The sequence below is a fragment of the Alligator mississippiensis genome, chromosome 15 (genome assembly GCF_030867095.1).
Source record: "Alligator mississippiensis isolate rAllMis1 chromosome 15, rAllMis1, whole genome shotgun sequence".
Lineage (NCBI taxonomy): Eukaryota > Metazoa > Chordata > Crocodylia > Alligatoridae > Alligator > Alligator mississippiensis.
In genome coordinates, this window is record NC_081838.1 from 9,793,984 (window position 1) to 9,806,154 (window position 12,171).

Below are 12,171 nucleotides of genomic sequence, written 5' to 3' on the forward strand. Positions count from 1 at the left end.
ACCAACATGACCATGGGGGAAAATTCCTTCCTGACCCCAAATACGGTGATTGGTCTGACCATGAGTGGAGGGCCAAGACCCTCTAGCCAAGAACCATTGGGTAAATCCCAGCAGCAGCGTTGGCACAACCCAGTCAAAATCCCAGGCTTGGCTGTAGCCAGTGCCCAATGCTTGTGAGGAAGGCTTGTTAAAAAAAAACCCTGATGCATGTAGGAGCAGGAGGAGAAAAATTTCCCTCCTGGCCCCATGCAACAATCAGCAAAACCCAGAAGCATGGGAAATACCCATAGTAGAACATAGGCATAGCTATGCCTAGGTCATCCCTGACCAGTGCCGGTCCAACCTCGTCTTGAACACCTCCAACAGGAGAGTCCTAGACATCCCTAGACATCTATTCCACTGCCTCACTGTTCTAACAGTGAAAAAGGTTTTCCCAATAGCCAGCGGTCAGGGTTGTTTCATGGTCGTGCTCTTGGCCGCATCCTGGAGATGGTGTGCATATCCCTGCTAGCTTTGGCAGCTCGCCTGGTAGGCGGCTGCACTTTGGGCTCCCAGACCTATCAAACTGTTCACGTTCTTTACGGAGGATAAAAGCCCAGGAGGCACTGGTGACACATAGGGGGTGCACGCGGGTGCATGTGCACCCGCTGAGATCAGCCATGTACCCCCTGGAAGCACCAGCTGCGAAACTGGAAGTGCTGCCAGAAGTGCACTTCTGGTTTTGCCACTGGATCGGTGATCGGCTGCTGGGGGATCCCCCCCGTCCCCACCCCCTCCGTCAGTGATCAACTCCTGGGGGACCCCCGCCCTGTCGGCAATCTGGTGCCCCCCAGACTTGACTATGCCAGGAAGCATGTTCATTTCTGAAAAAATAAAACACTGGCACCACCAAAATATGTTCCCACAACACAATCATTGCAGACTTTCATTCTCTCTCTCTCATTATTTTCTTCTCAATTTAGGAGGAATTTGTTTCAAAAAATTCAAAACTTTCCAGGCAACTTAAAGCCTCTTTCCCAGCCAGCTCTGCTAGAATTAATACCTTTGGGATTCCTAATTGAGTGGAGCCAAGCCAGTGTTAGCAACCATAGACATTTTAAAGGCAACATCATAGCATTAGCAGAGACGTGCAAGGAATTTGTTTTAATGCACAGCAAGGCATGACTGACAGCTCTTCTGATCTGTCAAAAGCCCATCTTCCTCTAGAGCTTAAGCAGAAAGTTTCAATTTTTTTTTGCATTCTGACATTCCTTCTCTGGCAGGTGACTTCCTCTGCCATCTATATGACTTCAAGCTCTTTAGCGTCCAAAACAAGTAACTATGTAGGATGCATGATTGTTCATAGACCCGTGATAATGATTCGAGCTGGAAGGGGCACAGTACTCCTGTTTCTCAAAGATTTTCCCATTCGATATCTGGATTGTCTGTAATTTTGAAGAAACACGACAGAGAAAAATTCACAAATAGCCTTGTAGCGAGGGTGGTTTCACAGAATCATAGAGAAGTGGGGCTAGAACGGCCCTCAGGAAGTCACATCGAGTCCAAACCTTTGCTCAATGCAAGCTCATCCCTGACTAAGCCTTTGTTGGGAAGGACGGCATATAAATCAAATAAAAAATCCCAGTCAAATGTTTGCCTTACCTTCTCTTAAATGCTTCCAAAGATGGCGATTCATGGCATATAGAAGATGTTTCTGCTTTCCCATCCGTGGTGAATTCTCCAACTGCAAATCCATTGGCTAAAAATGTGGGCCAAAAAACACACACTACATTTTTATGTGGTTCTTCAATGTTAACGTGTCCACAAAACTTGAGACATTAGGTCCCGATACATTTTTATCTATAATTACTATACTTCCAAATGCATCACACCGGCTACATGGACTTTGTAGTGAAACTCATGTGTTGCTGCACTGACATCACACCGAAATCAAAACGCGACTCTCGATGCAAATGCGTTGTCTGCTTCAAAACAGTTGGTTTCATTCATTCAGCACTAATTCAACCTATAAAAATGGGAAGGTGGCATTTTATATGCAAGTGACTGAAAACAATGGGCCAAATCACCCCCAACATAACTCTGCTGACACTGATTTGATTACTCAAGACGTTAATGTGGCCCTACGGACTTCACAGCATTTGTCAGCCCTTTATAGAGCAATTGAGCTGCCGCTTTCTCTGCTAGTAAGCATAATATATGCCAAGTAGCACAAGCTGCTGTATGTCATAAAAGCTTTGTGGTTGTTTCATACGACCAAACCCTGGTGTCCAACAACGATAAAAAGGAAGAAGAGGCTGCATCAAGATCAGAAGAGACAGCACCTTGCATTCTGCTACCTGCAACTTTCTCTGCTTTGTTGCCTCTTCTATCAGACACGATGTCTTGCCGTTCCTATCACGTCCAGAATTTTAGCTCTTCTTCTGCTGTCTTGCCAAGGAACATGAGGCCATACAGCGTCTCGTGCCAGGGAGCCGGTGGTGTAGGCTACAGAGGACTAGGCTACTTTGGCAGCCGAAGCCTCAGTGGGGCAGCACCCTACAAACCCAGAATTGCTGTTGGTAGATGTCCACCTCTGAGATATGGATATGGGTATGTTCTGGGACATGGCTATGGCAATGCTGGCTTCGGCTACAGAGTTGGTGGAGTCTCTGGGCCTTGTCCACCAATTGCACCGGTCACTGTGAACGAGCAGCTGCTCCAACCAGTTAAGCTGGAGATTGACCCAAACATGCAAACAGTGAAATTCCAGGAGAAGGAGCAGATCAAAACCCTCAACAACAAGTTTGCTTCTTTCATTGACAAGGTAAGATGAGAGATCTCCCCGGGTTTCCCAACAGCCATCGATGCACCAGGCTTCTACTAGGAACCGGTGTCGATATTGAAAGCCCTGCGTGCCAGATATTCAGCTACTGCTCAGTTCGTTGCATGCTAAGCATGTACGCTCTTGTAATGTTAGGGCTGCTGCATGTGAGGTCAGTCCCCACACTAGCTGTATGACACGCAGTAGTCACCTCCTTCAACTTAGTAAAAAGTCCAGAGCCTTTCCCCTTTTCTTAACTGTGCACCTTTTACAACAAAACCATAAGCAAGTGGTGCAAAAGCCCCTTCCTTCTGAGCTCAATATTACCAGAGAGACCCATACTTTCAAGACAATTCTCCATTGGCCGATTTCAACCAGAATCCACTGCATCAGAGAATTGTGTCTTATCTGCTATTGGTAGATATTGCACCTGTTGTTCTTCATGGCTGTTTTTAGACCCCTACTAGAGGGCCAAATGCTTTGTAAACCATCATAGATGCTATATAATGACTATCATAAATGTTATAGGGAAGCTCTCCCTGATCTTCTCTTGTGATGTATATGTAGATATAGTCAGAAAAAAAGCTTAATTTTGGGAAAAAGCTAGGCGATACCAACAGAGATTTCCCTCACTTGTGTTCTCCCATTTCATTGCGTACTGTCCCCAAGTCACTGCTATTTTTAAGATGACAAATACACGGTATTTTCTGGAGACGTTGGTGGATTCTGGAGATGTTGGTGGATTTGCATGTCTGTTTTGTAGATCACGTGTGTCAGCGCATGGGTGGCATGTATCTGTGTCGGGTGTGTGTTTGTGGTAAAATGCTGTTTGGAAGGACGAGTGCACTGAATGGTGTGCATGCACGTCTGTCTGACCAATTTCTTTAAGCAACACTGGGTGCGTCTACATGAGCGAAGCAATAAACTCCGGAGCAGTTGGGGTCAGAGTAAACTGCTCCCAGGCGCCGCATCTACACGTGCACCAGGGAGAGCAGCAATTTGAGCCCGGGTGAAGCAGGCCCAGTTGGCAAAGGCATGGGGAGGGGGGGTCAGCCCCAGGCTCTGGGTGGCAGCAACATGTGGCGGAGGGGCTGGGTGGGAAACAAAGCCTACAGAGGTGTGTGGCTAGGTGCAGGGAGGAGTCTGAACCCTATCTGGCTGGGCTGATTGGGCACGATTTACACCCGTGGTCAGCAGCTACATATGCATTTCACTGTAGTTAATTGCTCCTCTGTAAGATAGTATTGTCCCTGATAGTACTATCTGACAGCAGAGTTAATTAGTTTCCTGCGTCATAATACTGATGCACGTGTAGACAGTGACACATTCCTGCGGAGCTAATTAGTCTAATCTGTAGTAAAGCATGCATGTAAACGTACCCACTGGGTGCATCTACAGCAGAGTCTTAATGCACAGTCGCCTAATAACATTGCACAGTAGGGTGTCACAACACGGGCAGTGTTAATATGCTACCGCATAGTATTATTAGGTTAGTGCACAGTAGCGTCACTAAAAAGGCGTTTGCCGGTACTACCAGGCAGTAACTCTAGTTACCATGCCTTTAGTTAGTACCTCATTAAGCAAACACTAAATTAAATGTGCAGTAACTACTGTGCATTAAATGAATGTGTAGATGCACCCACAGTGTATAAACTGGCTCCCCACAGGCATTTAACCTCCTTCAACTGGTATTTCAGGTCCGATTCCTGGAGCAACAAAACAAGGTGCTGGAGACCAAATGGAGCTTCCTGCAGAATCAGCAATGTCGCAGAAACATCATTATGCCCACGTTAGATGCTTATATCTGTAATCTGAGAAAGCAGCTGGAGGCTCTGGGTTGCGAGGGAGCCCAGCTAGAGGCAGATCTAAAAGCAGCACACGAGGTCATGGAGACCAACAAAAAAATGTAAGTGCAAAACAAAAGGCATCGTGGTCATTGGACGGCAGCCTGGGGAGTATGGCTCATACTTGCGATCATCTTCATCGAGCCTAGAAACTGCAGGCAAGGAACAAGTCAACCTTGCTCTACCTTAAACAAATCCTCTTTCCTTTCCCCATCAGGTATGAAGAGGAATGCAGTCGCCGAACGTGTGCTGAGAATGAGTTTGTTGTTCTTAAGAAGGTGAGTGATTCATACTTTGACTCACCGTCCTTTACCTCCACTTACCAAGAACGCACAACGCATGTGGCTTTCTGTGCACGTGATAAAAATATGGCTGGTACAGCACACAGGTGCAGCATGAGGGATACTCTGCTCGGGCCCAAGCTCAGCTGGACAGAGCCAGTGGGAACTGGCCCATGTTCCCCTGAGTGTCTTGAAAGTCCTAATTTTTCAAATGTTCACCCCAGGAGTCTACCCTCAATGAACTATTCTGTTCATGATCTTCCCTTAGGAGGTGGACTGTGTCTTCTTGAACAAGGCAGAACTGGAGGCCAGGGTGGAGAGTCTAAAAGATGAAATCATCTTCCTGAAATCTCTCTATGAGGAGGTAATGGCCTTATATCTTCTCTACCTAGAGCTGGGAGGTTGCAAGATCTTGAAGAGACTTATCCTAAAGAACAGCAGAAGGGAGCGGTTATGGATCTTTACTGCCAACCTAAGTATCGGACACCAGAGATTCTCCTCTTGTTTAGCCTGGTCAAAGCAAGAACAAATCAATGAGGGAGGAATCATTCAGGCATTAATGGCAGATTTGGGACACAAAGGGTACATTTACACGTGCGCTTTAATGCACATTAGCCTACTTTAATGCGCATTAAAGCATCACAAAAAGTGCGCTTTCGCTATTGCGCATTAAAATAGGCTAACAAGCCTCACAATGGAGGTACTAAATATAATGTGCATTAGCAGAAGCACATTAATGAATGTGTAGTTGCGCCCAACACTGAATAAAACCCGGAGTACGTTGCTCTGCCATAATTGTGCTACACGTCTGCACCCTCATTTACTCTGTGCATAATTAAACATGATAAGACTCGACACTGAGCAAAGCTTAGGTAAGGAAAGGATCCCTGGGCATAAGTAACCGATTGCTTCCCATGCCACCTGCAGGAAATCCACATGCTTCACTCCCATATCTCAGACACGTCCGTCATTGTGCAAATGGACAACAGCCGGAACCTGGATTTGGACGGCATTATCACGGAGGTCAAAGCTCAGTATGAGGATATCGCCAGCAGGAGCCGAGCTGAGGCAGAGGCTTGGTATGAAAGCAAGGTGAGCATCACAGAAAAGGAGGACTGGATGCCAGCTAGCCCAGCCCAGCCCAGCCCAGCCCAAGGCTATGAACAGATGTCACTGAATGAAGTGGATCAGCTGTGCCAGGCTGTGCCCTAACACAGCTAATCTGCTTCCCTGGGTGAAACTCCTAGGAGTGGCAGGGGTCTGATCAGATGGGAGACATTGGGATTTCCCCATCCGCAGCTGTGCCTCGAGCTGGAATCCTTGAGTGTGACACTGTAAGCGGGGAAACCCGGCAGGTGCTTCCAGGTCTTCAGGGATCTGATCCTGTATGCCCCAGGAATTGGAGGCTTGGAAGGGACCTCGAGAGGTCACATTTAGTCCAACCCCCTGCTCAAAGCAGGGCCAGCTTCAACTAGATCATCCCGGCCAAGCTTTGTCTACCTGAGATTTAACACCTCCAAGGATGGAGAGTCCACCACCTCTGGGTAACCTCACAAGTCCTGTGCCCCAGTTCCCCTGTAAGGAATTCCTGGGATGTGCTGGATGGTGTCCTTGAGGCCCTGGGAGTGCCTGGCTGGAGAGCTCAGGCATGTCTGGGCTGCCTGCACTCGCCAGCCTTAAAACGAACCAACAAAACAGAGACGCGAATTAATCCTACCTTTTGTCACCGCCACAAATTTGGGCATTTGTGGTGCAACAAAGGGCACGGACATGTTTGCTTTCACTTTGTGCTGCTATAGCTGCCAGCCCTACGCTGGCTGATGAACCTGCTGGGCCACTCTTGGGGCTCCCAAATGGCTGTTGGGGATAACAACCTCCCCAATGCCGTCCACCTGGCAGATGGCAGGGCGATGTCTGCTGTGGTCTGTCCCTCTGGGTCTTGTGCTCTTTGGTTTTCTTGCTTCTGACCCTGGACTCGAACTTTTGGGAACTCTGCTCAGCTTTCACAGCTTGGTCCCTGACTCCAGACCTCTGACTCGTCCTGCGACATGGACTTCGCCTCTGGATTTAGTTGCTTGAACTGTAGCTCCTGCTACTGTGTGGCTCTTGGTCTTGCAGCTCCTGTCTCTAGCCATCCCCTGGCAGCCTTCCCACTTGGCCAGGCTGCCTCTGACCCAGTCCTTACACTCATTGAGAAAAAATCTACTGCAAATTAATTGCAGAGCAACTCCACTTCGTGCCAGATTTATCTCAGCTTAACTGGGGTTGTGTCGGTGTATTTTAGTAATAGGTTAGACAAAGATGTGTATGGGGTGGTTTGGATAGAGATGATCCTGCCTCAAATAGATGACAGTCATAACCCTACTTCTCTATGGCTCTATGACTGTCCAAGAAGAAGACTCAGGCTTTTAATCAGTGTCCTCACGTTTTGCTGGCTCCGGTGACCCTGTCTCCTTTTTAAGTTTGAAGAGCTGCGAGTGACCGCCGGCAGGCACGCTGATAGTCTGCGTGACACCAAGAACGAAATAGCAGAGCTGACCCGCATCATTCAGAGACTGAGAGGAGAAGTTGGAACTGCAAAGGACCAGGTAAGCAGGGACTGGTGTTAATCATACTTATGCTGGGTTTACACTGGAGTTATTCGAGAGTTACTCCAGATTTGCTCTAGCAGAAGCGTGTGACCCAACTCCCCCGAAGTCTGTAAAAACGCTCAAATCTGATTCTATTTTGAAAGACGTGAGCCCAGAAATTTCAGGATCAGGCATTCCCTCCCCAACCCCCCACTTCTCCTCCCTTGCTGTGACTTTCCGTGGCAATGGCTGTCACGGATTGACTGTAATTCTCTATATCTGGAGCAAATGCCTGGGCAAAGCCAAACTGAAGGCTAAATCACAGCCAAGTGGTTTCCTAGAGCCACTCTGTGGACTCCATAAAGATTAATGGTATTAAGTAGGCAGAACATAGGAACCTAAAGTGCTAACAATAAGAGAAAGGAAAGACTCACCTGCCGGGACTGACCTGTTTCTCTCCTTGCAGCGCTGCAAACTGGAAGCAGCTGTGGCCGAGGCGGAGCAGCAAGGGGAGCTGGCTATTAAAGATGCCAGGTGCAAACTGACTGACCTGGAGACTGCCCTACAGCAGGCCAAGGCTGACCTGGCCCGCCAACTGCGGGAGTACCAGGAGCTGATGAACGTCAAGCTGGCGCTGGACATCGAGATCGCCACCTACCGAAAGTTGCTGGAGGGAGAAGAATACAGGTGAGTCCAAGACAGTCGTCCAAGTCCCCTAAAGATTTGAAATACAAATTATAATAGAGCTCTAAGGCATCCTTCTTTCTTCCATCCCTCCTTTCTTCCTTCTGTAATTGCCTGGTAGCTATAATACCCACAGCTATAATAGCTACAGTGCCCCTTGTGAGTTTGCCATCGCTATTCATATGCAAGGCTTGGAAGCAAAAGAATTTAGGTGCCAAAGCTGAATACAGAGGCAGTTTGTTAGACATTGGGAACTCAGGTCAAAGTAGGTCAGAAATAAGTGGCCTAGCTCTGACCTCCCTGCTCATGGTGTAGATCAGTGATTCTCAACCAGGCGGCCAAGACACCTGGTAGTGCCTTGAGAGCCGTTCAAGGATGCCAAGTGTCATGCAACCATGATTCACAAGATAAACCCAGATATTACCAATATGGATGCATCGTGTTAAGACCACCCTGCCCATTGTGGTCTTGCTAAGTTCTTTTCAACAGAAAAATTATTCTATTATTATTCTGTAGTCAAAAACTAAGTGAAAATTAGGGTCTGACTTTTCTGAAGGGCGCCCTGAGCCTAATAGGGGGCACTTGAGTCTAGAAAGGTTGAGAGCCACTGGTGTAGATGATGAGTAACTTCCAGTAGCATATCTAGGATGGGTCAAGTGGGGCTCTACAGCACTTAGCCCAGGGGCGGGCAAGTATATCAAGTGGAGGGCTGCTTACTGAGTTTGGCAAGCCATTGAGGGCCACATGACAGGCAGCCAAGGCAGATAAATATTAATTTTCTAAATTTTTTAGCGGCCCCACGGGCTGGATAGAATGGCCTGGTAGGCCGCATCCAGCCCGCAGGCCACATTTTGCCCACCCCATCTTAGCCGCTGCCCCCTCCCCCTGCTACCTGTATGACCCTTGACACCCCCCACAACCCCGCCTACTCTGCCCAGGATGGTGGAATTGCTCGTTCCAACTCTGGTAACTTCATTAATGACAAAATGGAGTTACTGGCATAAAATTGACATAAAACCAGAGGTGCCGAGTATGTGGGGGCCTGAGGGCCCTGGCCCCCCTTGGGAAGAGGGCTGTCACTTGAAATATATAAAACTTTTCACATGTCCATCATCTTAGGCCTCCTCCCTCCAGCAAAAATGAAAAAGTCAGCTCCTATGCAAAAAACTATTGTAAAATCAGAATGGGTCCCAAAGTATTAGGACAGTCAGTCACCATGAGAGCTCAGCTACTCTAATCCATTACAACCCTTCATTTAAAGAAAACTAGGCCCTTATTTACATATAATCACTTTTATTCTCTCTTCCTAATAGGCTGGGTGCTGAAGGAGCCTGTCCTGTCAACATCTGTAAGTACTTGGATGGCTCACCTGTTTCAAAGCCTGCTTCCCAGGTTGCATCTTTTCCCAGGAAGCCCATCAGCTGAAACACAATGTTGCTCCTCTTTTTGCAGCTGTATGCAGATCCCAAGGTGGGCTCATCTGTGACCCTGACCCCTGCATCGGTGGTGGTTATTCAGCAACCAGAAGCTCGATGAGAATCAGTGGTGTTAGCTGCGACCGAGGCATATACAGCACTGCGATGGGACCAACTGCGGGAGACATGTCTTCCCCCTGTGTCCCTGTAGGCAGCGTCAGCAACAGAAGTACAAGAAGCTCCAATATTAGATTTGTGTCCACCAGTTCATCCAGAACAAAGCTTTAAAAATCAAAGGCATGAATGGAAAAGGCCTCCCCACTTCTAGAATTAAATAAATGGATCTCTGCCTAACAACAGCAACAGCACCGCAGGGGCGAATTGCTATGGTACAATCCCAGGCTCTTGAGTCCCTTGGGGTTTTGTCGCTGACTTCAGTGCACACAGGATTTTCACAGGGCTGGTCTTTGGGGAGATTCATTGATTTGCACTCCCAATAGTCTCTTTTTAGTCCTTGGTTTTTGTGCAATTTCCAATTTGTTCTATTCAGTGCAAGACTGAACCTCTCTCCCCACTCCCCTTATGAGTCATATCTTATTTTAGACATAGATCATTTAGACAAAGTGCCCAGTTCTCCACTGCCCCAAACAAATGGCCCAGTTCTTGGTTTCTATAAAGCCTCTTGGCACCATTCAGGTAAGCATAAAGTATATTAAAGCAGGTGTCACTAAAGCAAAAGTCTGGGCGCATCTACATGTGCGCATTAACTGCTCAGTAACAGAAAATACTGTGCACTACAGGCACACATCTACACATGCATGCCCGTACTGCGCAGTAAATATGGTGACTTATACTGACTTGTGCATAAATTTGATACCTGCACCATGCAAGTACCAAATTTATACCTGATTAGTTACTGTGCAGTAAAGCACATGTAGATGCCTTACTGCATAGTAACACTGTGTGTGTGGACTGACTTGGGACCAACTTTAGTCCCAAGTCAGTTTAAGATACAGTGTTAATGTGCTTTAACACCTGCATGTGCAGACGCTGGCCTATTCCTGCTTACTGTGCAGTAATTTACTGTGCAGTAAATTTAAGCCAGCATAAATGCACACCCACTGACTCTTATTGGTAGTTTCCTCCACAGACCTGGAGGGTTGTATGAAGCTTTAGAACATCTCTATACTGAGGTTTTATTGCTTTGCTTTATATGTTAACTAAACAGCAAAAAAACCCCCTCTGCTGTGAATGCAGGTATACTGGTCCTTACCCATTTTTATCCAATATAAGATATTCTGGGCATGTCTACACATGCACTTTAATGCACATTAACCTATTTTAATGTGCATTAAAGCATCACAAAAAACATGCTCTTTAGCTAAAATGCACTAAAATAGGCAAACGCACCTTTTTCTAGTACCTCACAATGGAGGTATTAAACTTAATGTGCATTACCTAAAGTGCATTAATGAATGTGTAGATGTACCCACTGATAGCCAATTGCTGTCTACCCATAAACTCACAACTATTCTAGGGCTTTCACCAGCATTGCTCTCCTGGCAACAAATCAAACCCTCTACAAACATATTTACAGCCTAAGTCAGTATAAATCTGACCCAAAATGCCTGTCTATGTAGGCTCAAGACCATTATTTCCTTACAGATGAGGCGTGTTTTTCCAATTTTTTTCCTCAGAGGGTTGAACTTACAGCAGCTGTTGATGCTGTTAGGCAGATGCTCCACTAACTTACTGCTTGGTTCATTTTGAAACTGCTCCTCAACCTTTCTTGTTTTCTTTGGGATTCTGGTGATCAGGCAAATGTGAGAATAGGGCTCTATTTTCCTCAAAGGGTTTGGATTGGAAGGATTATTGTAGATTTGGAGGAGCAAGCTTGATTGGTCAAGATTGAAGGCACAAGGCCTATAAACCACCTGGGTACAGTTTAAGACGCTCCAACAATAGTGATATTCCTGACCCTAATGCATCTACCTGTATGTGTCATCACTACATAGGAAGATCTGATGCTCTTCAACATCTACCACATGAGACCTATTGTCAACTCAGTAAATCACTTGCTCTAAGCAGGTCGATTGCCAAAGAAGAGGAAACTATTTATTCTTTATAATCTGATGGGATGCAGGGGGGTTGGGGAGGGGGCGGGGAGGTTGTGGTCATTAATTCTTAAGGATTCTTTTGTCTTGGTTTTGTTCTGTGTTTCCAATAAACTGACATAGCAGATCAATGGTTACGATTTGAGAGTTTCTATTTTCTTTCCATTCTTGAGAGCAATGAAAGCAGCAGATCCATCTAGCCCAGTAAAGGGGGAGGGTCATCTTTGGCTAAAATTTTCAGAAGCGCCCAAGTGACTCCAAAAAAAAAATTCACTCTTGTGACTCAAAACCAATGCTAAACACAGCCTTGGAGGGTGGGGGGAAGAAAGAGGCTAATACGGTGGGAACACCTCCCTCCTTGAATACATGGGTGGATCTAAGTGGAGCCTTGACCTCAAGTAATTGCTCAAGTTGCTCACCCCTACGCCCAACTGTGCTCAGAGGACCTGAGTTCTTCCAGAGA

General features: G+C 46.7%; 1 protein-coding gene across 1 annotated transcript; it reads left to right on the forward strand.

Moving 5' to 3' along the window:
• The first annotated feature begins 2,305 nt into the window (after nucleotides 1–2,305).
• On the forward strand, nucleotides 2,306–11,839 carry LOC102568724 (keratin, type II cytoskeletal cochleal-like). Its single transcript, XM_059718209.1, has 9 exons — nucleotides 2,306–2,803; nucleotides 4,498–4,706; nucleotides 4,862–4,922; nucleotides 5,194–5,289; nucleotides 5,853–6,017; nucleotides 7,388–7,513; nucleotides 7,962–8,182; nucleotides 9,493–9,527; nucleotides 9,632–11,839. The coding sequence occupies exons 1-9, from the start codon at nucleotides 2,378–2,380 to the stop codon at nucleotides 9,880–9,882; spliced, it is 1,590 nt and encodes a 529-aa protein (XP_059574192.1). The 5' UTR covers nucleotides 2,306–2,377; the 3' UTR covers nucleotides 9,883–11,839.
• Nucleotides 11,840–12,171: the final 332 nt, after the last annotated feature.